Genomic DNA, 25,941 nt, shown 5'->3' with positions numbered 1-25,941 from the left:
AACTGTCATTCTTTCTCTCTTACTTTCGCTCTTTCTCTCTCTAACTTTCGTTTCGGGTGGGGGAGGAAGGGGGGATTTTCAGCACCCACTTTAGGGGGCCCCCAAATTAATGTTTATTACATTCGTAGCCACGCCACTGCTAACTTTCTTGTTTTCTTTCTCTAACCCGAACAAATTTAAGTCATTGGTTAATATGCATGACTAAATGCATGACGCGTAGGACGTAATCATCTTCTTTTTTGAAGTAACGTCTGTATTATATAAAATAAGATAAGATAAACCAATAGGGGCCTAGACGGGACCTTGTAACAAAACAAAAATATACCGATTGTGTAAGTTAGATGAGTCCAATTCTTACATTATTTTACTTAGCGTCCGTTCTATATTTTATCGTTATTATTTTTCTGGCACAAATGTATTATTAAATCAAAATAACAGAATGATATATGGATCCTTGATTTTGTGTGAACTCTGTTAATGGAAGATAACTCTAAATTGTAAATACAATGTTTCAGTATACTCTTTTCCCCACTCTTTCCCTCCCCTCTGTTTGAGTTTCGTCAAGGACAAACGATGACAAGACCGCACAACAAACAGCGATATCCTTGCGAACGCGGTAAGGGCAATTTAGAGGGACTTCTTATTGTCCGATCATTACGCTTGGTATTGGGGGACGAACTTATGCCAAAAGTATTCTTTTTTTTTTTTTTGGTGATCTGACAGGTGGTCGACGTCTGAGAATCCCCACGGAAACGCCTTAGAGACCAGCTTAGGCGTTAACTTACTTTTACTGACATAGGAATTTAAAGAGCACCTTACTTCAGGCTGCTTCAGAACGAGACACCTGGAGATCACAGGCCGCGCTATACACATTTGATATAAAAAAAAGATCCACTGACTAGGACAGACGTAGACGGCGAAAAGTGAATCTAACTTGACCACCAGCAGATAATGGTTATGTTTGCGATGGATGTGGCAAAATATGTAGGTCGCAGGTGGGGCTGCGTAGCCAAGTAAATACATGTATTGTATTCTCATTAATCTTCGGAGACGAAGACACGCCTTATACTTTTGAGAAATTGAATCTAATAGCCCCGCTATTTGAAAGAATTGAACTGAAGTAGACACAATGAAGCTGTTACTTGAAAGACGAGTCAATTTAGTGTAATGACACTATTAGCTATTACTCACAAAAGGTGGAATGTTTTGTGTGTGTGTCTAAATGTATTGATACACGTACAGTATGGCTCGAGTTGCTTTCTACTACACTCAGTTTACGGCAGTGGGGGAGGCACCTTCCTACGTCATTGCTTAAAATATATTAAAAGTTGTACTTATACATAGGTCCTAACGCGCCGGGTCGGTAGTAAATGATCTTCATTGAGATCGTCACTAGCGATGGTTTCACCTTTATGCTAACGGTTCTTAAATATTTGGTAAATATATGCCTCAATGTTAGTTAGGGGTCAGTGGCGTCTCAAAAGGAAGGCGTTAAGGTCCGCCATGGGTGACACCAACCATGGGGTGATAACCAAGTGAGGAAAAAAATGCCACCAGATACTAAACCATTCTTATGCAATTGAATACATTAATATATTTATATATATATTGGTACAGATGTCCAAAAAGTTACGTGCTTAACAAGGTTGAAAATTGATTGTTGGCCTATTTACTTTACGGTTATTCTATATCTGAGCATTTAGCAAGTAAAAAAAAAAGGCATCAAGTAAAAATGAAAAAAAAAAATAAAAAAATTAAGATTTATGAAATATTCTAAGCTAGCAGAAAATTGGACTTTTGATAAAAATGTCTTTTCACCCTAGCCATTCTAGAGCATACTACGTCAGAACGGACTCATTAGTCTATGTTAACGTCTTTTATACATTTATAAAGTGAGACCTACTAAATTCTAGAGCTAATTTATAAAGTGAGACCTACTAGATTCTAGAGCTAATCTATAAAGTGAGACCTACTAGATTCTAGAGCTAATCTATAAAGTGAGACCTACTAGATTCTAGAGCTAATCTAAAAAGTGAGACCTACTAGAATCTAGAGCTAATTTATAAAGTGAGACCTACTAGATTCTAGAGCTAATTTATAAAGTGAGACCTACTAGATTCTAGAGCTAATTTATAAAGTGAGACCTACTAGATTCTAGAGCTAATTTATAAAGTGAGACCTACTAAATTCTAGAGCTAATCTATAAAGTGAGACCTACTAGATTCTAGAGCTAATCTATAAAGTGAGACCTACTAGATTCTAGAGCTAATCTATAAAGTGAGACCTACTAGATTCTAGAGCTAATTTATAAAGTGAGACCTACTAGATTCTAGAGCTAATTTATAAAGTGAGACCTACTAGATTCTAGAGCTAATTTATAAAGTGAGACCTACTAGATTCTAGAGCTAATTTATAAAGTGAGACCTACTAGATTCTAGAACTAATTTATAAAGTGAGACCTACTAGATTCTAGAGCTAATTTATAAAGTGAGACCTACTAGATTCTAGAGCTAATCTATAAAGTGAGACCTACTAGATTCTAGAGCTAATTTATAAAGTGAGACCTACTAGATTCTAGAGCTAATTTATAAAGTGAGACCTACTAGATTCTAGAGCTAATTTATGGTTTGGACCCTGTGATACGACATGCAAATCAGGCTACACCAACGTTGTAACCATTTCGAGGCAAAGGAAAGCATGCGGCAGTGGGTGCAGGTGCAACTACTTCATCCGGTATACTGAAAACCAAAGTCTTATGGATTATTACTCAGAGATACAAAATTACATTTTAACGCTAAATATGTCAAAAAATGAAAAGAAAACAGTTAAATGTAAGTAAATATTTTTTACAAACCTATTTTAAGATTTTTTTCTTTAATTTATTAGGCCTACTTCAAGCGAATTTTTTTTTTCAATTTAGATAGGCCTATGTGACAAACATAAAAAAAAAAAACCCTGCTATTTAGGTCTTCACAAGACTAAACAGTTCGATGACTATCTGGAAGTATTGTTCTGGGCATTGCATCACATGACCTTCACGTCCTATTTCTCTGTATTTTATTCTTTATCGTATCTCCGTTTGTTAGATTAGCAAGAAACTTTTTTTTTTCTGCTACAAGTTATGTCACTATTTTTATTAATTCACTTGTAAGTTTCATCACATTGTCATCTTAGGAGACGCGGTGGTTGAGTGGTAAGGAGCTTGGCTTTTGAACCGAGGGTTCCAATTTTGATTTGCATAGTGCTGTGCGTTTTGGATTTAGGCTTTGAAATGAGTATTTAGTTCTTTTTATTTTGTTCCAAAACCTGGTTAGTTGCTACAAGCATAAATAAGCAGAATTTTTTTTTTATTATTATTATTTGTTTATCATCAGTTCTTCATTTATATAATGCTTAGTGTGCTGTATTCTCCTGCTACAGTGGGTTAGGGTTTGGAGTCTTAACAAAATGTCTGGATTTGAACTCCAGATTCACAGCGTTTTTTGTTGTTCTCCCACACCTCACTAATTTTCAAAAGAACATTGACGACACGGCACAATACGACTAGATCTATCTGAAATATATTCACAGTGAGAAAGAAATTATATAATATTTCATGTCTTTCTTGTTTCCAGTGGTATAATACTTCTTATTGTTTTATGCACTAAAAAGAAATGAATAGTTACAAATTTCACGGAATTTTTAACAGGTATTTTAATGAATAACCCCTCCACACACACACACACACACACACACACACACAAACTTTTCTGGCCTCCCTAAGCCACAGAACGACCATGGCTCATCCCAACAGGAAAAAATGAGAGCCTGGACATTTCTGAAAGCTCTCACCTACAGAGCAGACCCTCGTATCCCGGCGCTTGATTTGAGCTCGGTGGGTAAAAAAAGACAACAATAAATAAATAAATAAATATACTCGATCATTCCACAGTCTCTAAGGACCGAAATATTTACTCTCCGATTTAGCCTCTTGCCTCTTTATATAAAAAAAAGTTCCCGTTTCTATAGGGCAGATGATGTTAAGGTCAAGTGTTTCTGTGGCCAAAGGTTAACGCGCAGGATGTCATGTGGCCAGCACAATGATCAACCGCCTTTACTTTCCCCAACTAAAGTCAGGTACCCATTAAAGATGAATGGATTCAGTGGCGTCCTAAAAATGCCGAAATTTAAAAGCCGTCACTGAGATTCAAACCCGAGACGCTTGGGTGAACATTGGGAAGACATAGCCCTAGACCTCATAACGTGGAGAGTCATGGTGACCAAGAAAGCTATGTACAGTAAAAACAACATGGGCTGCGCTTCAGCTCTAGAAAAAAGCATGCCATACGATATATATATATTTATCAGGGAAAGCCCCCCCACCCGAAAAAATACTGGCTACACCGATGCAAAATGTTCTAAACCTTTTATCTAAACTTAGACTTGTATCTTAACCTGATCCACTACAAGCAAATCATTTTTTAATTGAACATGGAACACTGAGAACTGTTTCATACCTGTCACTTCACTTCATAGTCCTTAATTTCAAATTGAATTAATTTATTTTCTGGCATCCAAAAATGAAAGTCAACCATTACGAAACATCAAAGTAAAGAAGTATTATGCAGCCCCAGCTGTGACCTACATATTTTGCCACAACTGAAGCAGGCATAACCGTTGTTCGCTGGTGGTCGATTTAGATATCTTTTCGCCTGTCCTCGGCAGCGGATTTTCCTTTTGTCTCAAATGTGTATCCCGCAGCCTTTGTAAGTGACCCCCAGCTGTCTCGTTCTGAAGCCGCATGCAACATAGGCTATACCAACTTGCATTATTCCAAACTGCAAACATAGAATATAGAGCAAGATTCTAAATGTACGAATAGAATTCAAATACTGTCTAGCCCTTCAAGTATTTTGTTGATTGCTGTTATAACAGTATCACTCATACACTGTTCAATGAAATATAAACTACTGGCTTTTACTACTGGCTACGCCCGTTTATTTATTTCCTGATTTTTTTTCTCAATCTACACTGAATATTCCGAGATGCCTCATAACCAATACTTTTAAGATTTGAACCCAAGTCTTTGACTGTTAGCATGCTTTGCTATGTTGAACTAGTTGATATGTTGTCTACTTTGTCTATGGACTCCCTTCCGCCCCTTTATGCATCCTTTTAATTGGCACGGCCTATATTATTATAGTGCTACCCATACATAACTAGTTTTGGACCGTGAATGTGGGATGTGTGACTGTGTGGGTACACCACTTGACTTCCTAACAAATTAGAATCCAGAACCTCAACTTAATCTGTTTGTCTGTCTTGACCAATTGCTATAGTTTCACTAATTTATAGTTACCGTCGATTCATGAAAGAGATATGTCTTCTATTGTAAAAAAAAAATCTCATTTGGATTTCACTCCCCTGTCGGAAGTCACTCAGTGCGAGTCTCACCTCTGGCTTCCTCAGACAACACCACTCTTTATTAGGCATTGCCTTTTTGACTAGAAAGATAAAAGAATAGCGCAGTATTTATGTGACTCCTCAAACACGGATGTAATTTGCATAGTATCGATAAGTCTGTCCTGTGCACTGCCATCTTCACGCTATTACATACTATTTAGCTCGGGACAAAAACGTAATGAATAGAATAATGAATAAGACGTGGGAGAGAAAGTAGCGTCCTTCCATCCAACGGAACAAGGGAATTAGTATGACGTTTTGGAACAAGAGGAAATAGGCGTCCTTCCATCCAACGGAACAAGGGAATTAGTATGGCGTTTTGGAACAAGAGGAAATGGGCATCCTTTACCCTTCCTGGTAACTTTAGGAGACTGTCGCCGTGAAACAAAAATAACATGTTGAAGTCGGGGAGGCCTCAAACGTGGATAATCTTTTATTATATAAATTAAAAGAGTTCTTTCTTAATAGATTTATTACCAGTGGAGTCACTAGGTGAGTGTAACCCGGTGAGGTCAGCTCAGCCTGTCACCCACACCAGATTAACTTTACCCACAAATCTTGCCAATAAAAAATCTGATTACCTACATTCGTTGATTGCTGCTACACAACTGTAAAACTAATGTCGATTCCATTAAGACATTTTAAGACATTTTATCGAAATTTACTGAATATATAAAATGTAAGATTTAAAACATTAGAAAACAAAGAAAACAGCCCAGCGACTTTTTTCTTTACAAACTCAATAACTTTAAACTAAATAAGAAGATCCTAAATACTTTTTTACGGCGGACTATACAAAATCTGCTAACATACGGAATAACTTGTTGGCAAGGCAACGCTTCATCCAACCTGTTGCGACGTCTAGAAACCATCATAAAAAGGGCATCGAAAATTACACTCACATCATTACCACATTTAAAGGAACTTTTTGAACAAAAGTGTCTAAGGAAAATCGAAATAATCTTGGAAGACAACGGCCACCCGCTCCATCAGAACTATGTCAGGTCTTCGCGAAGTGGGCGACTATTGTCAATCAAAACAAGAACAGAGCGATACAAAAACTCGTTCGTACCTCACTCGGTTAGACTATAACAACGCCACTCGTTGATCAGGAAACATGAATAGGACCAAGATGCCTGTGTGTAGTCGCTGAATGAACTTTCTATGCTGTGTCTTCGTATTTATGTGTGTGTTTCTGTTGTGTTGTCTTTATATGAGAAAAGAGTCCTTGTAATCACAACAAATTTCCATAAGGATCAATAAAGCAGTCTTAGTCTTAAACAGATTAAACATCAACTGAACACGCTTATTTTTGTAGACTTTGAATAGTTCATAACTTACACGGTTTAATATTATACTGTTTGTTTTGTAAGGCGACAAATGAAACCATGCATCCTTACGAAAAATATAAAGGGTACAAAAAACGTACAAAGGTATGTAAATAAATGTAACATTTAAAAGCGTACAAAAGCTTAAAAAGAACAAATTAAAAGTTTCCTTTTTCAGGATCTCAAACTTGCAAACTAATAATGGATGGATGCCTGGTCGTGCGGTTTGCTCGCTGGACTGTCGTTCGGATTTGTCGAGGGTTCAAATCCTGCCCGCTCCCATCCCCCGTCGTCCTGCTGGAATTTCGGACTAGGAAGTAAACTATCTTCAACTCTGAAGGAACATCCGAAACATGTAAAACATTTTACAGACAAACATTTTACAATAAATAACTTTAAGCCTTACGGTAAATATCTTTTTCTATTTCGTTTTCTAGAGACAGTGTTGCCTTATTTGAAATTCAGGGCTGTCTCGTTGTGGATCTCAAATGGTTCTTGATTAAAAGTTCGTAAAAACTTCAATTTTGAACAACTTTCTAACATGACGCCAGAGGCGTAGCTTGTGTATTTGATGCCCGGTGCGTCAGCTTCTTGTGATGACCTAAAAAAAAGAGCAATATAACAGGGAAAAGTTTTTTCCCCAAAATAGCGTGTATTCATTGCATAAATATTGCTAACCTCAAAAATCAATTCTACACAAAAATACTACAAATTAATGTTATGTGCTTTTGTTGTTGGCAAAATTATAAATAATTTTATTGACATCATTTTTTTTCTCACCATTTTTTGTTCAATGAACAACATTTTCACATTAGTGAGTTGTGAATTTGTCATCGTTGATATCAAATACATCTTGATCAACTTTAGTTTGAAAAAACTTCTCTGGTATGTAAACAAAATCGTCAGAAACATGCGAATCAAAATGACAATATTCGAAACTGATCGATGAAGCCGATATTTTTTAAAATATAAAACTCAAGAGCTCGTTAGGTTGTTTCGTATAGAAAATTTCAAGGCTTCTTAAGAAATTTTAATAAACCGTTAAAGCCACATCATGAGGTTCTCTAATTCTGTGATGATTTAAACAATCCGGTCCAATAAAGAATACATTTCTCTTCTCTTTTTTAAACTGGCGTCTTTTTCTTAAGGTAATGCACCAATTTCCAGATCTGAGCAGAACTAACAAAACACATTACTGGCTGCAGCGATGTTAAGAATATTTTCAGTTTGAGTGTGCAGTTTTGAATGGACAATGCTTGTGTTTGAAACTAGATTTGTTTGTAATTTAATTCAGTTAATACAGGAGCCCCAAGGTAAATGAAAAAGTTAAAAGATTTCACAACAATTGTGCACATCTGTACTTGTCAATGTCTCCATCGTTTCTATATTTCTGGTACTCTAAAAGGTCTTATCCAAGCGCTTAAAGGTGGTCCTGTTCTTTTGATGAGGACAGCACAGTTGCGCGAGTTAAAAACAAAGATGTGTAAACGGTAGAGTGTATCGAAAAAATGTAACCGTTTCATGTTCAGCCTTAGCAGATAGAATTCATTCCAAATTTAGAGACTGGTTATAGAAGGCAAAGAATTCTGCTTAGTATTGACTTCTAGAATACGCTTTGGGACAACGTAGTGTTGACCTTTCATGACAGCAGCAACATTAAAGCCTTGACCTATGCGGTCCATTATTTAATAATAATAATAATAATAAAAAAGAAAAAACCGCTACCATTATCGATATCGCCGTACCACTGTCTCATAATTTAAGAAAAACTGAGATAGAAAAACAAAGAAAATATGGGAACCTAGGCTTGGAGATTAAGCGTCTATGGAAATTGTCCAAAATAACAATATACCCCATTGTTATATCAACCGAGGGGATAATAACAACTGACCTCACAGACACCTTCAAGGCCCTTAACATTCCTAGGAACATCTTCGTTGCCTGTCAGAGGGCGGTACTGCTGCAGACCTGCCACATCACCAGAAAATTCCTCAGTGGAAACTGTTAAAGGGACTACGATGAATTTTGTTTCTCTTTAGCGAAACTCGACCCTGGCAGCGCCAGAGAATGACTACTCGTTCATTTCTAACATAATAATAATAATAATAATAATAATAATAATCTTATTGTCCGTATGTAAATGTGTCTTACAATTTGTGCATTACACCAAACAAAAAACACTATAACTATAAGAAACCAAAGATAATAGTGAACAAATAGATTGCTATTTTACTAGATTTTTCTAAGGCTTTTGACAAAGTTCACCACCATAGTTTGCTTAAAAAATTAAAATATTTCGGCATTAATGGTCCACTGCATCAGTGGATTAAAGATTTTCTGATAGGGAGAGAACAAACTTTAATAATAAATGGCTCTAAATCAACACCGATAATAGTGAACACAGGTGTACCTCAAGGAACAGTCTTGGGTCCACTACTATTTTTAATTTACATAAATGATTTACCAAATTGCATTAGTTCAGGAACAAAAGACAGATTATTTGCAGACGATTGCATAATATATAGAACAATAAAAACAACACAAGACACAGATATTTTACAAAGAGAATTAGATGAATTACAGAAATGGGAATCAAATTGGAGCATGTCTTTCCACCCAGAAAAATGTCAGTTGTTAAGAGTAACAAAAAAACTAAAACAAATTAATTCCACTTATCTTATTCATGGCAAACCAGTAACACAGACTAAAAACGCAAAATACCTAGGTGTTATAATAAATGAATAATTGTCATGGAATCCACATATTGATGAAACTACAAAAAAATCAAACAAAGCATTAGGATTTATTAAAAGAAATTTCTATAAATCATATAAGAACATAAAACTAAAATGTTATTTAACCTTGGTTAGGCCAATAATAGAATATGCATCCTCCGTTTGGGACCCTTCAACTCAAGAAAACATTAAGAAACTGGAACAGATACAAAATAGAGCAGTGAGATTCATAACAAACGAATATTCACATTTGACTAGAGTAACACCTTTAGTAAAATCACTAAATTTAGAAAGCCTCCAGGACAGAAGGATCAAAAGTAAAGTAGCAATCATACATAAAACACTGAACCATAATCTTCAAATACAAAAACAAAATTTAATAAAATACTCAGAAAGACACAAAGATAAAAGGCACATTCCTCGTCCCATATGCTAAGACAAATTTGTACAAATACTCCTTCTTCCCTAGTGCTATTAGAGCATGGAATGGGTTGCCTGAGCTAGCCAGGAAAACCAGTGACTTGGCAGAATTTAAGTCATTGGTAAATATGCATGACTAAATGCATCACGCGTAGGACGTAATCGTCTTCTTTTTTGAAGTAACGTCTGTATTATATAAGATAAAGTGTACATTCACACCAGACTCACTCATAATTTACATGTGAAAAAGTTTATACCAGATTGTTCTTATTTAATGATTTGATTGCCAGGGGAACATAAGAGTGTTTGTGTCTGTTTGTCTTTGCAATCGGTGTCTTGTATCTTTTTTCTGATGGTATTTCTAAGTCATACTAAAATCAGCGGCGTGATTGTCTTGTGGTCGATAAAGTCAACGAAAGACTCAAGAACTAGTACTGCGTCATTATCCATTACCGTAAAATTCTGGAAGTTGAATCCAGCTTTGAGATGTCAGGTGTACTATCGAAAATAATCGAGAATTATTTGGCTTGTTTTACTTGCTCTATGATTTTTTTTCATGTCAATTGTTGGGCGCCTTCTTGATGTTTTAGGTTTGAAATGGAGGTGATACTCAACGTAAGAACACAAGGCGAAAGGCCAACAATACAAAGGTTCTCAACGATGAATGATGTCGATTACAAGTTTAATAATTATGAAGGGAAACGTTGAGTGTCCTCAAGCTATCCTTCCTAAAAACCTCGTTTTGTTTTTACTAGTCACGTGATTGTCTCTAAGTCAAATCCTTTCCCTTTTTAGGAAACAAATAACTTTTCGTGCCTAATTTCTAATCGTGTCATAACACTATTTGAAATTACAATAAATGCGTTTCTATTTGTGTTAGTTTGTTTACAAAGTAATTTCACTAACTTCAATAATTTTAATTCATCTTTTTTCTTTCAATTTTTCTTCCACCTGTTCGTGGTGCCCATGATTGCCAGATTGTGATTTGAGAGAAAATAAATATAAAAGATATCCAAGAGTCTCTTTCCATTTTGTCCTTTAAAAAAATAAATCTAGAGCATTGCTGCGAATGGTGCTCTTAACACTCAGACTAATTTCTAGTTTTCTCCAAGCGATGACTGAATGTGAGCTCTGCTGTTTTCAAATTTTGATAACAGCCACCATTCTTAAATGCACTTTAAATGCAGATGTGACCTAATATTTGATCTTGTGAGAACAGTACGAAGGGGAACAAATAAGGAATTTACTTTGGTTAATAACGCATATCCACTTGCTCAAAACTTTCTCGCTGTCTGGCCTTTGCCTTAGAAGAAAGTACACGAGTTCAAGTACGTTGCCAAAGAAACAAAAGAGTTTTTGTGTCTATTTGTTGTTTGTGATCGATGTCTTAGATCTTCCTAGTGATGGTCAAATGTTCAAATCATGAAGAGGAGGGTGATTATTTTATGCTTTAAATCTTTATAACTTTCTTAGTCATGTTTTTATCAAATAGGTGACCAAGTTGCGTTTTGTTTGTTGCCTAATATTTTACTTGCAGCATTTACAATTTTATAACGTTTATTTGTATTTTATGTTTAGATTGTCATACCAGAAACTTAAACTACAACAGATGTAAGCTTGGTAAAACATTAACAATGTCCATTCGCTAACATTAAAGGAGGACATTTTTCTAAGTAGCTTTAATCTCTGTTACTTTTTATGCTGATGTAATCTGTGTTTTCCATAAAATTTAATGTATTGTCTAACACAGTTCCAAGGTACTTAAAGCTTTGAACTATTTCTATGCTCTCTCTCAAGCTACTGAAACATTTTTTTTTCTTTTCCTTTCTGTAGTTGATAATCATTTTTTTTTTTTTGACATTCAGTATTAAAAAATTAAATTGCCATGACAGTATTTTTTAATCTCGTTTTTTTTTCTCTTAAATAACAATTTAACGTCCGCGCTCTCTGAAAGCAGGGCAAGAAGAGGCGCACGTCAGCTGAAAACTTTGTTAAGGAACAAAAGGACGACCTGCTTGAAAATTATTGGTATATAGAATGTAACACAATAGCAATGTTACGTCCCTTTTTGTATTAACAATACGTATGTTAGATACTGTGCTGTTAACTCTAACTCTCTGAGGTCTCAGTGTCAAGAATTCATTAGCCCATTGAATTATGTATATTATATTATATATATATAGATATAAATCTTCATTGCTACCATTGTTTCAATAAGGCTATGATTTGGATTGTGTTGAAAGCGGATGAGAAATCACTAAACAACATTCTTGCATAAGTGCTGTGTGAATCTAGGTGTTTGTAAATAGAATTTAAAATGTTTAGTAAAGCATCATTTTCACTTTGTTCCTTTTAGTATGAGAATTATAATGGGTCTAACTTATTTGAAATGCCATTGATTAAAAAACATTTTAACTAGTTTTTCTAAATATTTTGAAACAATTGATGTCAGTGATACAGGTCTGCGCTTTTCTTACTGGAAAAACAATCAATCTTGATGTTGACTGTGAGAAAGAGAAGCTTGTGTGTTCGAATATAAAAAAAATGTTCCAACGATTAAACCTTATTTGGCTTCAGTAACTACTCCTAAATTTAAACATTAATTGTTGACTTATTACAAACGCTTTTTTTTCTTTATTTCTGTGTTGAAATTTGGTATGTTGTCTGACACCAAGGCAGTATCATTATGCTAGTTTGATCTACAGTTTATTAATGAAAATAAGATAAGAATTTTTTGTCTGATATTGAGAGATGCATCTTTAGCATAAAATCCGTAAAACCATTCCTTGGTTAAAGCATTATTTTACTAGAAACACTGTCTAGATATCTAAAGACCATCAACGTTTGGTCTCGATGAGAGATAACATGAGTTCAATGCCACTGATTTGTTGATGTTCTACTGTAAATTCCAAAAGAGGAGTAAACTCATTTTAAAATTGTGGTGGCAGCTCTGACTAGTTCTTAGCGTTTCCATGACTTAAACGAAGAAAAACAAAGTTAAGTCAGTCGAACAAACACCCCTGTCTCATCGAAGATATTAAATAGCTTAAATAAGTTAATATTTTATAAAGTGTTTGCATCTCTTTCACACCTTGCCGGTGATTTAAAGGTCATCTGTTACTATGAACGACGGTTAACGAGGGTGCCATGTCACAACGACAGTATTTACCTTACCCAACTAATGTCAAATCCCTTTATAGTTGAGTGAAATCTATGGCATCCTAAAATAACGAAGCTGAAAATCCATGCTTGAGTCGAGATTCGAACTCGAAGCCCCTCAACTCGGAAGCTAAGCATTTTACCACTCAGTCACCACGCAGCGCATGTAGTTTTTAGTTACCGATTTAGACGTCCCTACGCACAGGAGCTAGGGGCGGCTACCCTCCCAGCTCTCTCCACTAAAGAAAGAATTATAATTTTAAAGTGAAGTGTGTGTGTGTGTAAAGAAGTGGAGCCAGACTTTGGAAATGTTGCCTTACCCATAATAAGACTACATTTGTATTGAGGGTCTTTCTACGTTAAGGAGGGGAAATATAATTCACATCGTACTAATATGGACAGCCTCAGTTTTGATCTCATTTGTAAATGAGATATCCATATAATGATGCTCAATAATTTATTATATGGTATTAAGCGGATTACATTTTCTTTCTTTACAGATCTATATCTCTTTAGATAGAAGACCAAATGCAGATGAGTTCAGTATAACAAAAGCCAGAAATGAGACAAGGCTTTTAGGTCTTCTACACGTTTCATCCATGAGACTTTGAATTGAACAGGAAACAAACAGTAGTTGTGTCTGACTAGCATGCAATATAGGTAAGTGAATCAATCGAGGGCAATTTTCAAGGTGGGTTTTACGGATTTAGCTAAGGAAGGATCTAATGAACCGGGTTTCTCAATGAAGTAAAATCGGTTAATAAGAATACATCAATTATCCAATACAAATCCTGTCGTTTTCGTGTTTGGTCAAACTGTTTGATTTGATCTTTTTTCATTATTACAACTCCCTATTAAAACGCTTATACTACCTCACTTTGGCTTTTACTCTTGTGTTTAGATGTTAGCGATCGATTTTAGACCATTTCTACCCATCCGTTTGCTATCAAGTTTTGCATATAATCTCATGAATAAACACATGAATTAATGAAAAAAAAAGATCAAATCAAACATTTGGTAAATCAATTAGTCGTAATTAACTAACTTTGTTTTTATTTAGAAAATGTACGAAACTAAGGATAGATTAGCATTATGTATAATATGTTTGTGGTATTTAATTATCCTGATGTATCTTTTTTTTTTTTTTTAATTTACTTTATATTCTTTTTCAATTAATTTTTTTCTGCTCTACAATTTTTGCATATTATAAGCGACCGGAATTTTTTAAATTTTTGAACGTTTGTATTGCATTTATGTTTTGAATGATATTAAGAAAACATATCATACAGAAGATAATGTAAACTAATTCTGTGGCCCACGGATAACCACGGTGTTCTGTGGCTAACCACCTTTACTTTTCTTATAGAAATGTCAGAAATGCCCTAAAGATTCGGAAATTAAAAATCCCAGTCTTCACCAGGATTCGATCACGGGACCCATCAGTTCGGAAGCCAAGTGCTTTACCACTCAGCCACAGCGCCTACTAGTCTGTAATAAACGTTTACTGTAATATTTTTACAGGGGGAATGTATCTTGATCAACCGAGAGGATGATGATAAAAGAATTAATCTTGATTTGGACTGCAATAACAGCATGTGAAGGAGCAGATCTCATTATGGAGATTACCGAAGGAGGCGATACTAATGCGGTCATACTGGACGAACCACTCATACGACAGTAAGTGTTTATATAGTAGGTGGTAAATATCGTAGGAGGTAAATAAAGTAGAAGGTAAATATATAATGGGGTATAGCGCTTAAATTATAGATACCTTGTACATTTACAAAAACAAAATGAGATAAATTTAAAACTAATTGGGTATGATTTTGAGTAACATTGAAATTACATTACTTGTCTCACTACGCTCTGATCCCATCACTTGTCTCACTACGCTCTGATCCCATCACTTGTCTCACTACGCTCTGATCCCATCACTTGTCTCACTACGCTCTGATCCCATCACTTGTCTCACTACGCTCTGATCCCATCACTTGTCTCACTACGCTCTGATCCCATCACTTGTCTCACTACGCTCTGATCCCATCACTTGTCTCACTACGCTATGATCCCATCACTTGTCTCACTACGCTCTGATCCCATCACTTGTCTCACTACGCTCTGATCCCATCACTTGTCTCACTACGCTCTGATCCCATCACTTGTCTCACTACGCTCTGATCCCATCACTTGTCTCACTACGCTCTGATCCCATCACTTGTCTCACTACGCTATGATCCCATCACTTGTCTCACTACGCTATGATCCCATCACTTGTCTCACTACGCTCTGATCCCATCACTTGTCTCACTACGCTCTGATCCCATCACTTGTCTCACTACGCTATGATCCCATCACTTGTCTCACTACGCTCTGATCCCATCACTTGTCTCACTACGCTATGATCCCATCACTTGTCTCACTACGCTCTGATCCCATCACTTGTCTCACTACGCTATGATCCCATCACTTGTCTCACTACGCTCTGATCCCATCACTTGTCTCACTACGCTCTGATCCCATCACTTGTCTCACTACGCTCTGATCCCATCACTTGTCTCACTACGCTCTGATCCCATCACTTGTCTCACTACGCTCTGATCCCATCACTTGTCTCACTACGCTCTGATCCCATCACTTGTCTCACTACGCTCTGATCCCATCACTTGTCTCACTACGCTATGATCCCATCACTTGTCTCACTACGCTCTGATCCCATCACTTGTCTCACTACGCTCTGATCCCATCACTTGTCTCACTACGCTCTGATCCCATCACTTGTCTCACTACGCTCTGATCCCATCACTTGTTTGGACTCTAGATGTGAAAGGGGTAGGGAGGATCATGAAGGAAGTATGTGAAGAAACACGTCCCTTTAAGTCTAAAGTGCCTTTAATTGTGAAGCATTTCAACGTAACATATATACAAGCATTGGCGTAACCCCCCCCCCTCGAGTCGGAATTAAGTGACTCATTTTTTGCTTTGATTTTGTTTATTTTAGGTGAGATTTTAATACTAAACCATATTTTGCCACAGCAAAGCCAAGGGGGTTTTAAATTTAAACCCCCTACCAGTGGGTTTTGAAGTTAAACCCCCCTCTTCAATAAAACAAAAAAAAAACCAATGCAAACGACAATCCCCAAGTTCCAAGAGCATAGATAAGGAAGATTTAGATTTTAAAACCCACTCCAAAATTTACGATACCCCCCCCCCCTCTTCAGTATAACAAAGCAAAGTACACACTCAAAAATACTATGAAAGTAGACAAAGGGGTTTTGAGTTTAAACAGCCCATTCAGCGGGGTTTGAAGCTAAGAAATACATCTTCAGTCATAAAAAAAATGCAAATTACGCACTCAAAATGCTATGAGCGATGCCAAAGGGGTTTTGACTTTAACACCCCCCCCTCCTTCTGCAGGGTTCGATGCTAAAAAATACTACAATAAAAAATAAATTATGCACTAAAATTCTTTGAGCGTAGCTATGCCAAGAAGATTATGAGTTTAAACCCCCCTCCTCCAGAGGGCTTTATTTTAAAAAACCCTCCAGATGGTTTTAGAATCCTCCCTTCAGAGGCTTTTCAGGTTGAAAACCCTCTCTTCAATATTATTCTAAAGCAAACTACTCACACCAAATTCTATGAGCGTAGCTAAATGGGCTTTGAATTTGTTAAAAAAATACTTTTATTTTATATATATAAAATTTATTTTTACCGGGGGGGGGGAGAGAAAAAATCCCCCTCCCAAACCCTCCCTCCCCCATCTGAAAAAAAACCTTGTTACGCCCCTGTATACAAGGCTAACATTATATACAGAACCACTCCACTAGATGACTTCCTTCTTGTTTACAACACACTCCTGACTTCCCACAAGTCCCCTAACTCTCCGGTACCCAACACTTGACCGTGTGTGACGGTTGATCACATATAGTACCCGGGTAGGGAGGATCATGAAGGGATTATAATAATAATAATTATTATTATATCAACCAATGGGATAATGACAACTGACCCTTAACATTCCTAAGAAGACTATCGTTGCCTGTCAGAGGGCGGTACTGCTGCAGACCTGCCACATCATCAGAAAATTCCTCAGTGGACACTGATAAAGGGAATACAGTGAATTTTGTTTTTCTTTAGTGAAACTCGACCCTGACAGCGCCAGAGAATGAATAGTCGTTCGTTTCTAACACAATAATAATTATCTTCATTATCCATAAGGTAATTTGCCTTACATATTGTGCATTATACCAAACAAAACATGACCTTTAGAAGACCTTTAGAATACACATTCACACTAGACTCAAAATTTGCATGTGAAACGTTTATATTTGTTACATTGTATTTAATGATTCGGTTGGGGTGATAACATACATGTTTTTGTGTCTGCTTGTATCTGGGTGATCGCTTTTTAAATGGGTTTGTAATAAAAATATAAAAAAGTGAGCGGCCCTAAATACGGCAAGCACTGTGCCAGAGAGAAGCTTATGAAAATAGGTTTTATAGTTATTACAGACTTTTATTTCTACAAACAATCAATGGGACTCATTCAACTTATACCACATCATCAGTCTAGTAAAATTTTTTCCCGTTGTTCGATATACCAAGCAAAATAATTAATTATCAATAGTAAATTAACTAATTGATTAATTTCGTTTTATTATTTCTTGTATTGTCAGGTAAAATTGTGCAAAATTTCAGCTTGATCTGAGATTGGGTTTAGGAGAAATGGCGTGTACAAACTTTTTACTAGACAGAGTGAGTTGATCTAAGTTTTGTAGCAAATCTTAACAATGAAAACAAAACGTATTATATAATAATCACCCATAAGTGAAATAAATCCCACCTGGGAGAATATAATTAGAAAGATGAATTTCATACTAAAGATTTGGCGATACTTCAGGCTATGTTGCATGATGTTCTTCTCTTAATTTAAGAGCAAACCTCTGAGACTTAATCAAAGAATACCATTTTGGTGTTCAAACATTGTCCGTGTCAATTTTCGTCTTTTCCCTTTGCAACTTCTCGTATCAATCCTTGATACACAGCTGTGGTCACATGGTTGTGCATCTGTAATCACCGGGTGCAGTGGCACTTTCACCCTTCTTTCTATTCTTTGTGTGTAAGCCATCTGCAATTCAGGACCTTTCCTTTATGCTTGCTCTACAATTGGATCTGTGTCTCTGTTTCCCAGCTGTTAGAGTCTATTTCAGAGAGATTCTTGTCGCCTTTGCATACATCAGGGGTGAGCCAGCGACTTTCCTGCCTTCTATTAACCATTGTAATGATAAGCTTGTCTTCGAGTCCGAAGATTAGTGAGGAATGCAGTATTTCCCGTGGCTGCGCAGCCCCAGCTGTGACCTACATATTTTGCCACATCTTTTCTCCGTCTGCGTTTGTCCTCGGCAGCACATTTTCTTTTGGTCTCAAATGTGTATCCCGCGGCCTTCGTGAATGAATGTATCTACTCCAAATATTTCACTTCCCTGGTCTTATATTAAACACAATTTATTTTATTTTAAATTTTTGGGCGTTCCAGGTCTATAAGCAGAGTCTTAAACAACCACTAGCTAAAGTCCGTCAAAATAACTGTAACCGAGCCAATACTGCAAATATCACCCCTTTCAATACTTGCAATCTATAGGGTAGATGGTGTAAAAGTCATCTGTTTCTATGGTCAATGATTTACTAGGGTGTAAAAGGACAGCACAACGACCGATCGCCTTTATTTTTTCAAATATATGTCTGGTACTCATGAAAATTGGGTTGTATCAGGGGCGTCCTAAAAATCCTGAAATTCAAAATCTCAGTCTTAAACAGGATTCGAACCCAAGTTGAGATCCCTCTGGTTTGGAAGTCATGCGCTCTACCCCTAATTAACTCTTGCAACAATATAAACACTATCCGGATGCTACGTACAAACAGTTATTTGTACATACAGAAGATACACTCTTGTAGGTGTGAAAGAATAAACATCAACAACAATATGGTCCACAAAAACATAGAACAAAATATGAACATGAATAGTATAATATCTTCAATATCCAACTTAACTTTCTCTAACACAAACTAATAAATAATAAGACTTGTCTTCAAGTCCGAAGATCAGTGAAGAATGCAGTATTTCCCGTGGGTTCGCAGCCCCCCCTGTGACCTACATATTTTGCCACTCCAGGGCAAGCATAACCATTGTCCGCAGGTGGTCGATTTAGATTTTCTTTTCGCCTTCTGCGTTTGTCCTCGGCAGCAGATTTTCTTTTGGTCTCAAATGTGTATCCTGCGGCCTTTGTGAGTGACCTCCAGTTGTGTCGTTCCGACGCCGCATGCAGCCAGGTGCTCTCTTCTATGTCAGCCAAGGAAAGTTGACGCCTAAGCTGGTCTTTGAAGCGTTACAGTGGGGCGCCTCTGTTTCGTCGACCACTTTTTAGTTCACCAAAAAAAGACTGCCTTTGGCATACCTGCATCTCGTGCAAACAAAGCTTTTGTCCACCAGCGGTCTACGTTTTCTATCTACTGCCTCTGTCTTCAATAAAGGCTTTGCTTGGGTATAAAATTTCGCTCCCGAGGCTTTTGTGAGAGCTCTCCAACTGTCTCTTTCAAAAGCCATCTGCTGCCAACTATTTTCCTCTATGCCAAAGAGGGCAAAATGGCTCCTGAGCTGATGTTTTTAGCGCTTACGGGGAGCACCTCGGTCACACAGTCCTTTCTCAAATTATAACTTCATCTTTTAATTGACTTTCTCTACGACTGTATCTTTCTCTCTCTCTCTCTCTCTCTCTCTCTGACTTCTTCAATTCTCTGACCTTGAATATTGTTCATACAATGTTATAGCACGTGAAATCTCTTAATTAATTATTACATTTAAATAATTATGATTCTATGAACTAGACTGAAGTACACATGTTTCTGGTTACGGTTGTATTATTTTTGTTTAGAGAATGACTCAGTTAAGAGACAAGATTGTATGACTCCAAAAATTAAGAGGCAAGAGTTATGATTCAGTTAAAAGGCAAGATTGTATGACTCAGTTAAAAGGCAAGATTGTGTGACTCGAATAACTAAGAGGCAAGAGTTATTATTCAGTTAAGAGGCAAGATTGTATGACTCAGTTAAAAGGTAAGATTGTATGACTCAGTTAAAAGGCAAGATTGTATGACTCAGTTAAAAGGCAAGATTGTGTGACTCGAATAACTAAGAGTCAAAAGTTAGGATTCAGTTAAGAGGCAAGATTGTATGACTCAGTTAAAAGGCAAGATTGTATGACTCAGTTAAAAGGCAAGATTGTGTGACTCGAATAACTAAGAGTCAAAAGTTAGGATTCAGTTAAGAGGCAAGATTGTATGACTCAGTTAAAAGGCAAGATTGTATGACTCAGTTAAAAGGCAAGAATGTATGACTCAGTTAAAAGGCAAGATTGTATGACTCAGTTAAAAGGCAAGAATGTATGACTCAGTTAGAAGACAAGATTGTATGACTCAGTTAAGTGGCAATATTTAATGACTCAGTTAAGAATCAAAAGTGTATGACTCAAAAGGTTCAGATGGAGACTCAAAAGTTTGAGATGAAATGCAAGAGTATATGACTCAAATGACTCAGTTAAAAGGTAAGAGTGTTTGACTTTAATGATTCAGTTGATAGGTAATATTGTATGACTTGGATGACTCAGTAAAGAGTAAAAAATAAATGACTCAGTGAAGTGGCAAGAGTGTATGAATAGATTGACTTAAGTGAGAGACAAGAGTGTATGACTGGAATGACTCAGTTGTGAGACCAGAATCTTTGTCTCGAATGACTCACTTAAAAAGCAAGTGTATATGAATCGGTTGAATGCCAAGAGTGTAGGACTCAAATGACCAAGTTGAAAGAAAAGAGTGTATGACTCGAAAGACTCAGTTGAAATCCAAGAGTGTATGACTCGAATTACTCAGTTGAGAGTCAACAGTGTGTGACTCGAATGACTAAGTTGAGATCCAAGAGTGTATGACTCGAATGACTCAGTATATAGCCAAGTGTGTATGACTCGAGTCAATTTAAAGATTAAACCACAGACGCTTAACCAAAAAGATGCACTTCATCCAAAAAGAAATTACATTCATTTTGTAAATTGTTTAGGAAAATGTAGACTTGTTGTTGTAGTTTGTCCGAACATCAAGCATCAGCTATTTCTTGCTGGAAATAGCGACAAAGCTTTCTTATCTGTATTGCTTTCTTTATCTGTGGATGATGGGCCGCTTATAAGTTTTGTTAAACCTTTTGTAATCTTGATTAACTTTGTCTTTCTTTACAGATTCCATAGTTGTATTTGTACGAATATAAACACTTTGTGCAAAATACCAGTGAACGGTATGAGTGTCATCCAAGAAATAATACAAGATGTCAACGTGTCTTACCATTATGACAACACATACTTTTGTTTTCATGATGCAGAAGGTTTTACCTGTTACAGACTAAAAGCTATATCTAGAATACCAGAATGCTCTTCTCAGAATGAAAGGTGTAGTAACGTAGCATTGGTAGCAAAAGCAAATACGTGCACCATAGGAACTGTGAATCTTCTATGGTCTGGAACTAAAACTGTTTCAATAAAAGTATTTTCGGAGACGATTAGAAATTTGTTCAGTTGTGTCTCCTTTTGCTCTAAGCAAGAGCCTGTTGCAGAAAAACCTGCTGACAAACCTGCTGACCAACCTGCTAGCGAAGTGATCATCGGAGTTTCCGTCGGCGCTTCTGTAGTCATTCTTATTTTGGCATTGGTTATAATTATACTTTGCTTTAAAATGAAAAAAAGACAAATACTTACAATAAACCAAAGTAGGCCTCCAATGCCTTTGCCAAATGGAGAACAAAACAGACAACAAGCACCTAGTAGGCTTACAGTAAACACAATAGAAAATGAATCTACACATTATGAATCGATTAATTATTCGATTCATGAATATTTAGAGCCTATTCAATTTTCAAGAGAAAACGTGTTAACCAATGAACACAGAGCATCAAACTCGGGTAAGTAAGCCCATTTGATTACAAAAAAAAATCAAGTTATGTTCCTTGGAGAAGTTATAAAGAAGTTTGCACGTTTAAGAGAATTAAGAAGAAACATTTTGCTTGCACAAACGTTTTAGTTATTAAACGCTTTTCAATATTAATTTTATTTAAATTTTTAGCAACCTTCGAAAAGGGATTAGCTACCATTAGTTTTGTGAGGACTGTCTGTATATCCGTCCGTCCATCTGTCACGTGTTGTTCTAAAAATAAAAATATAAAACATATTAAAAAACTCGTGTTTTTTTTTTACGATGGTGTGCAGTGTGTGGTGCAACGTCTACTTTTTATGTTCTGGAAACAAACTGTTTTGTTTTTAAAATCAGATTTGTAAGCCGTTTTTCTTTTAATAAAACCATAATTTCTAAATTTAAAAGCAGGGGAAGTGAGTCCTTATTTTAGGTGAAACACTTGCTCATGGGCGTAGCCAGGATTTTTTTTCGGGGGGGGGGGGTGTTTGGGGGGGGGGGGTGAATTCCCCCCCCCCCGTCCCCCCCCCCCCCCCCCCGGCGAAAATTTTTTTTTATCTATTTATGTGTGTGCGTACAAAATCTTTATTACATTTTGACACTTCATTCTTTCGGAAGATGTTTATTGTGCCCTAGAATAGGTTCTTCCATGAGTTAGTGGAAAAATTGTAGATTCTCGGACATTACTAGCAAAGGGGTCTGGGGGAGCACTAGGAGCTCCTCCAGCGCGGGGCGAAGCCCCGACGCCAAGCACTATTTCTGATATTGAAAACCAACAAAATGCATATTCTGAGGTATCTACAGTGCATTTTCCTGCTATTAAAAAGTTCTATTTCAAAAACCTAATAAGTTATTCTTACTGACTTAGACCCTCCCTCGTCGTTCGGCGCATTTGCCATCAAGCTGTTTTCATAAAATTGTAGACATCCCGCCATTACTAGCAAAGGGGTCTGGGGGAGCACTAGGAGCTCCTCCAGCGCGGGGCGAAGCCCCGCCGCCAAGCACTATTTCTGGTATTGAAAGCCAACAAAATGCATATTCTGAGGTATCTACACTGCATTTTCCTGCTATTAAAAAGTTTTATTTCAAAATTCTAATGTGATATTCTTACTGACTTAGACCCTCCTACGCCGTTCGGAGCATTTGACGTCAAGCTGTTTCCATTAAAATCTGTCACTGGTAATGTCTGAAGCCTCTTCCCACCTACTATGAGGACCTCCATGAATGAGTGGCGTCAAGTTGTACTAGGATATCATTGCAACTCTTCTTATGCTTAATTCATTTTGTCGGAGAACATGTCCCGCAAACCTCATGCGTCGTTCTCTCACAATCTTACTAAGGGGTCGACTCCCATTTCGGCCTAGGATTTCCTTGATTTAGACCCGATCTCTATAACTGACTCCTAAAATCTGTCTTTGCCATTTTTGTTGAGCTACATTTAGTGTTTTTCGATTTCGGTAGATGACTATTCACTGCAGTTTATTACTGGAGCCCTGCCACTGGTAAAAATGTGTAACCTCTCTTGAATACGCTCTTGGAATTAAGTGACTGTAGTTTGCTTTAGATTTTATATCGAAAAGAGAAGTTTTAACGTCAAAATCTTCTGTGGAGGTTTTCCACCTCAAAATGCTCTGTAGGGGGATCTTAAACTCAAAACCATCTGGAGGGGTTTTAAACTTTAAAAAAAAAGCCATCTGTAGAAGATGTGTTTAAACTCAAAACCCCCGATGGGTTGGCTACGCTCAAATAATTTTAGTGTGTAATTTGCTTTTTTTTATATTGAAGATGTATTTTTAGCACCAAACCCCTCTGAATGGGAGTTTAAACTCAAAACCCCTTTCGGCAACGTTCATAGCATTTTGAGTGCGTAATTTGCTTTTTTTTCTTACACTGAAGATGTATTTAAATTTATCCTCAAACCCCACTGGAGGGGAGTTTAAACTCAAAACCCCTTTGACTACACTCATAACATTTTTAGTGTATAATTTGCTTTTTTATTATTATTAAAGAGATATTTTTTACCTTCAAACCCCGCTGAAGTGGGGTTTAAACTCAAAACTGAGTCAAAACAATTTAGCCACGCTCATAACATTTTGAGTGAGTAATTAGCTGCTTTTTTTTTTATATTAAAGAGGGGGTTTATCGTAAATTTTAGACGGGGTTTTAAAATCAAAATCTTCCTTAACTGTGCTCTTGGAATTAGGGGATTTTCGTTTGCATTTTTTTTTTGTTTTGTTTTATAGAAGAGGGGGAGTTAACTGCAAAAACCCCAGGTAGGGGGTTTAAAACTCAAAACCCCTGGTAGGGGGTTTTAAACTCAAAACCCCTAGTAGGTTTTTTTTAAACTCGTACCCCTCTGGTAGGGGTTTTAAACTCGAACCCCCCCCCCCCCAGTAGGGGTTTTTAAACTCGAAACCTCCTGGTAGGGGTTTTAAACTCAAAACCCCCTGGTAGGGGGTTTTAAACTCAAAACCCTTTTGGTTGTGCTGGGGCAAGTGATGGTTTAGTATTAAATCTCACCTAAAATAAACAAAATCAAAGCAAAAAATCAGTCACTAAATTCCGACTCCCCCCCTTCGGGGGGGGGATTTCATTTCGGGGGGGGGGTTTGAACCCCAAACCCCCCCCCTGGCTACGCCCATGCACTTGCTTGATAAAAGAATTTCTTCATTAGTGTTCCAATATTGGATTTTTTTTTACGTAAGGTAACAAACAAAAAACTATTAACGACTCATTATTAAATATTTTTCCATTTATTAGTTAACTAAAATAAACATGGAAACATTTTTTTTTTAAAGATTTGTATAAGCACATTCAGCTTAGCCGCAAGTCTAGATCTAATACGCTTTAAATAGTATGGCTCTACACCATTAGTTAGCGACAGTAACTTCTACAGATATAGGCTAAAAATGGAGCATAGATATAGAATAGTAATCATTATTTCAAATACCTAGCTTGTTTAATTTATAAAACTATTAATTTCTCATTCTTATTAGATTATGCATGCTAGGATCGCGATAAGATGTTATTATGTTGATCTAAATGTAGATCCACTGGCGGATTCGGGAAGGGGTGAATTTTTTAGAATAACAATTTGAGTACGTATGTATACATTTGTTTATAAAATAATTTTTCTTATATCATAACCAATTTTCATATATTTTTAATGGTTAAATTTCATTTACAACAGTATTTATAAATTATTATTTTTTTTTTTTTTGCCTTTTCCTTAGATAACACACCTTCCAACAATAGCCCCGATGATACCAGAGCTAATGAAACCAGCATTTCCATAGCTGGCAATGACACAGTACGATATGTGAATGAAAGAGAAACCAACATTGACATGGCTAGCACAAGCAGTAACACCGTGGTGGAAGTTACAGAATAAGAATTTTAACGCAAACGTAATGAGCGTAGATTTGATTGTTAAAAGTCTATGTTTTTGCAATGTAGTGTTTCATTGAGGGAAATGGCTCAAAATAGTTCACCCAGAGAGTTACAAGAGTGTATTCAGTCCTGGCCCTTGAACGTGATTCTATTTTAATTTTTTTTTTCAATCTCCCATACACAGTGGTGTAGCTAGGGATGGAGTAGGGGGTCCAAAAGCGAAAATCACACAGGCCTCCACTTAAATGGGTAGACCCCCCCCCCAAAAAAAAAAAAAAGAGTGTCAGAAATTGTATTTACATTCAATATTACGTCATTACCTCATGTCATGATGTCGAATGTCAAAATGCAGGGGCCTCTAAATAGGTTAAGTTCCAAATCCATAGCTACGCCGCTGTCAAAGACTCATTTTCATGCTAAATGTACCCAAGTCCTGGACAATATCATAATGACACATACAAC

At 36.6% G+C, this 25,941-nt stretch overlaps 1 protein-coding gene across 1 annotated transcript; it reads left to right on the top strand.

Annotated features, from left to right (window-relative positions):
* The first annotated feature begins 14,611 nt into the window (after window positions 1-14,611).
* On the top strand, window positions 14,612-25,480 carry LOC129922123 (uncharacterized). The gene is made up of 3 exons (XM_056006765.1): window positions 14,612-14,761; window positions 21,366-22,081; window positions 25,323-25,480. Exons 1-3 carry the CDS (start codon window positions 14,634-14,636, stop codon window positions 25,478-25,480), a joined length of 1,002 nt encoding a protein of 333 aa, XP_055862740.1. The 5' UTR covers window positions 14,612-14,633.
* The last annotated feature ends 461 nt before the right edge of the window (window positions 25,481-25,941 follow it).

The sequence above is a fragment of the Biomphalaria glabrata genome, chromosome 12 (assembly GCF_947242115.1).
Source record: "Biomphalaria glabrata chromosome 12, xgBioGlab47.1, whole genome shotgun sequence".
NCBI classification, from domain to species: domain Eukaryota; kingdom Metazoa; phylum Mollusca; class Gastropoda; family Planorbidae; genus Biomphalaria; species Biomphalaria glabrata.
This window is presented reverse-complemented; position numbering and strand designations above follow the sequence as displayed.

Excerpts from the sequence above, each read along its gene's own strand:
- LOC129922123 (XM_056006765.1), top strand. The coding sequence starts at position 14,634 with ATGATGATAAAAGAATTAATCTTGATTTGGACTGCAATAACAGCATGT. Across the intron at positions 14,762-21,365 it reads GACGAACCACTCATACGACA|ATTCCATAGTTGTATTTGTA; the intron begins GTAAGTGTTTAT and ends CTTTCTTTACAG. Across the intron at positions 22,082-25,322 it reads ACACAGAGCATCAAACTCGG|ATAACACACCTTCCAACAAT; the intron begins GTAAGTAAGCCC and ends CCTTTTCCTTAG.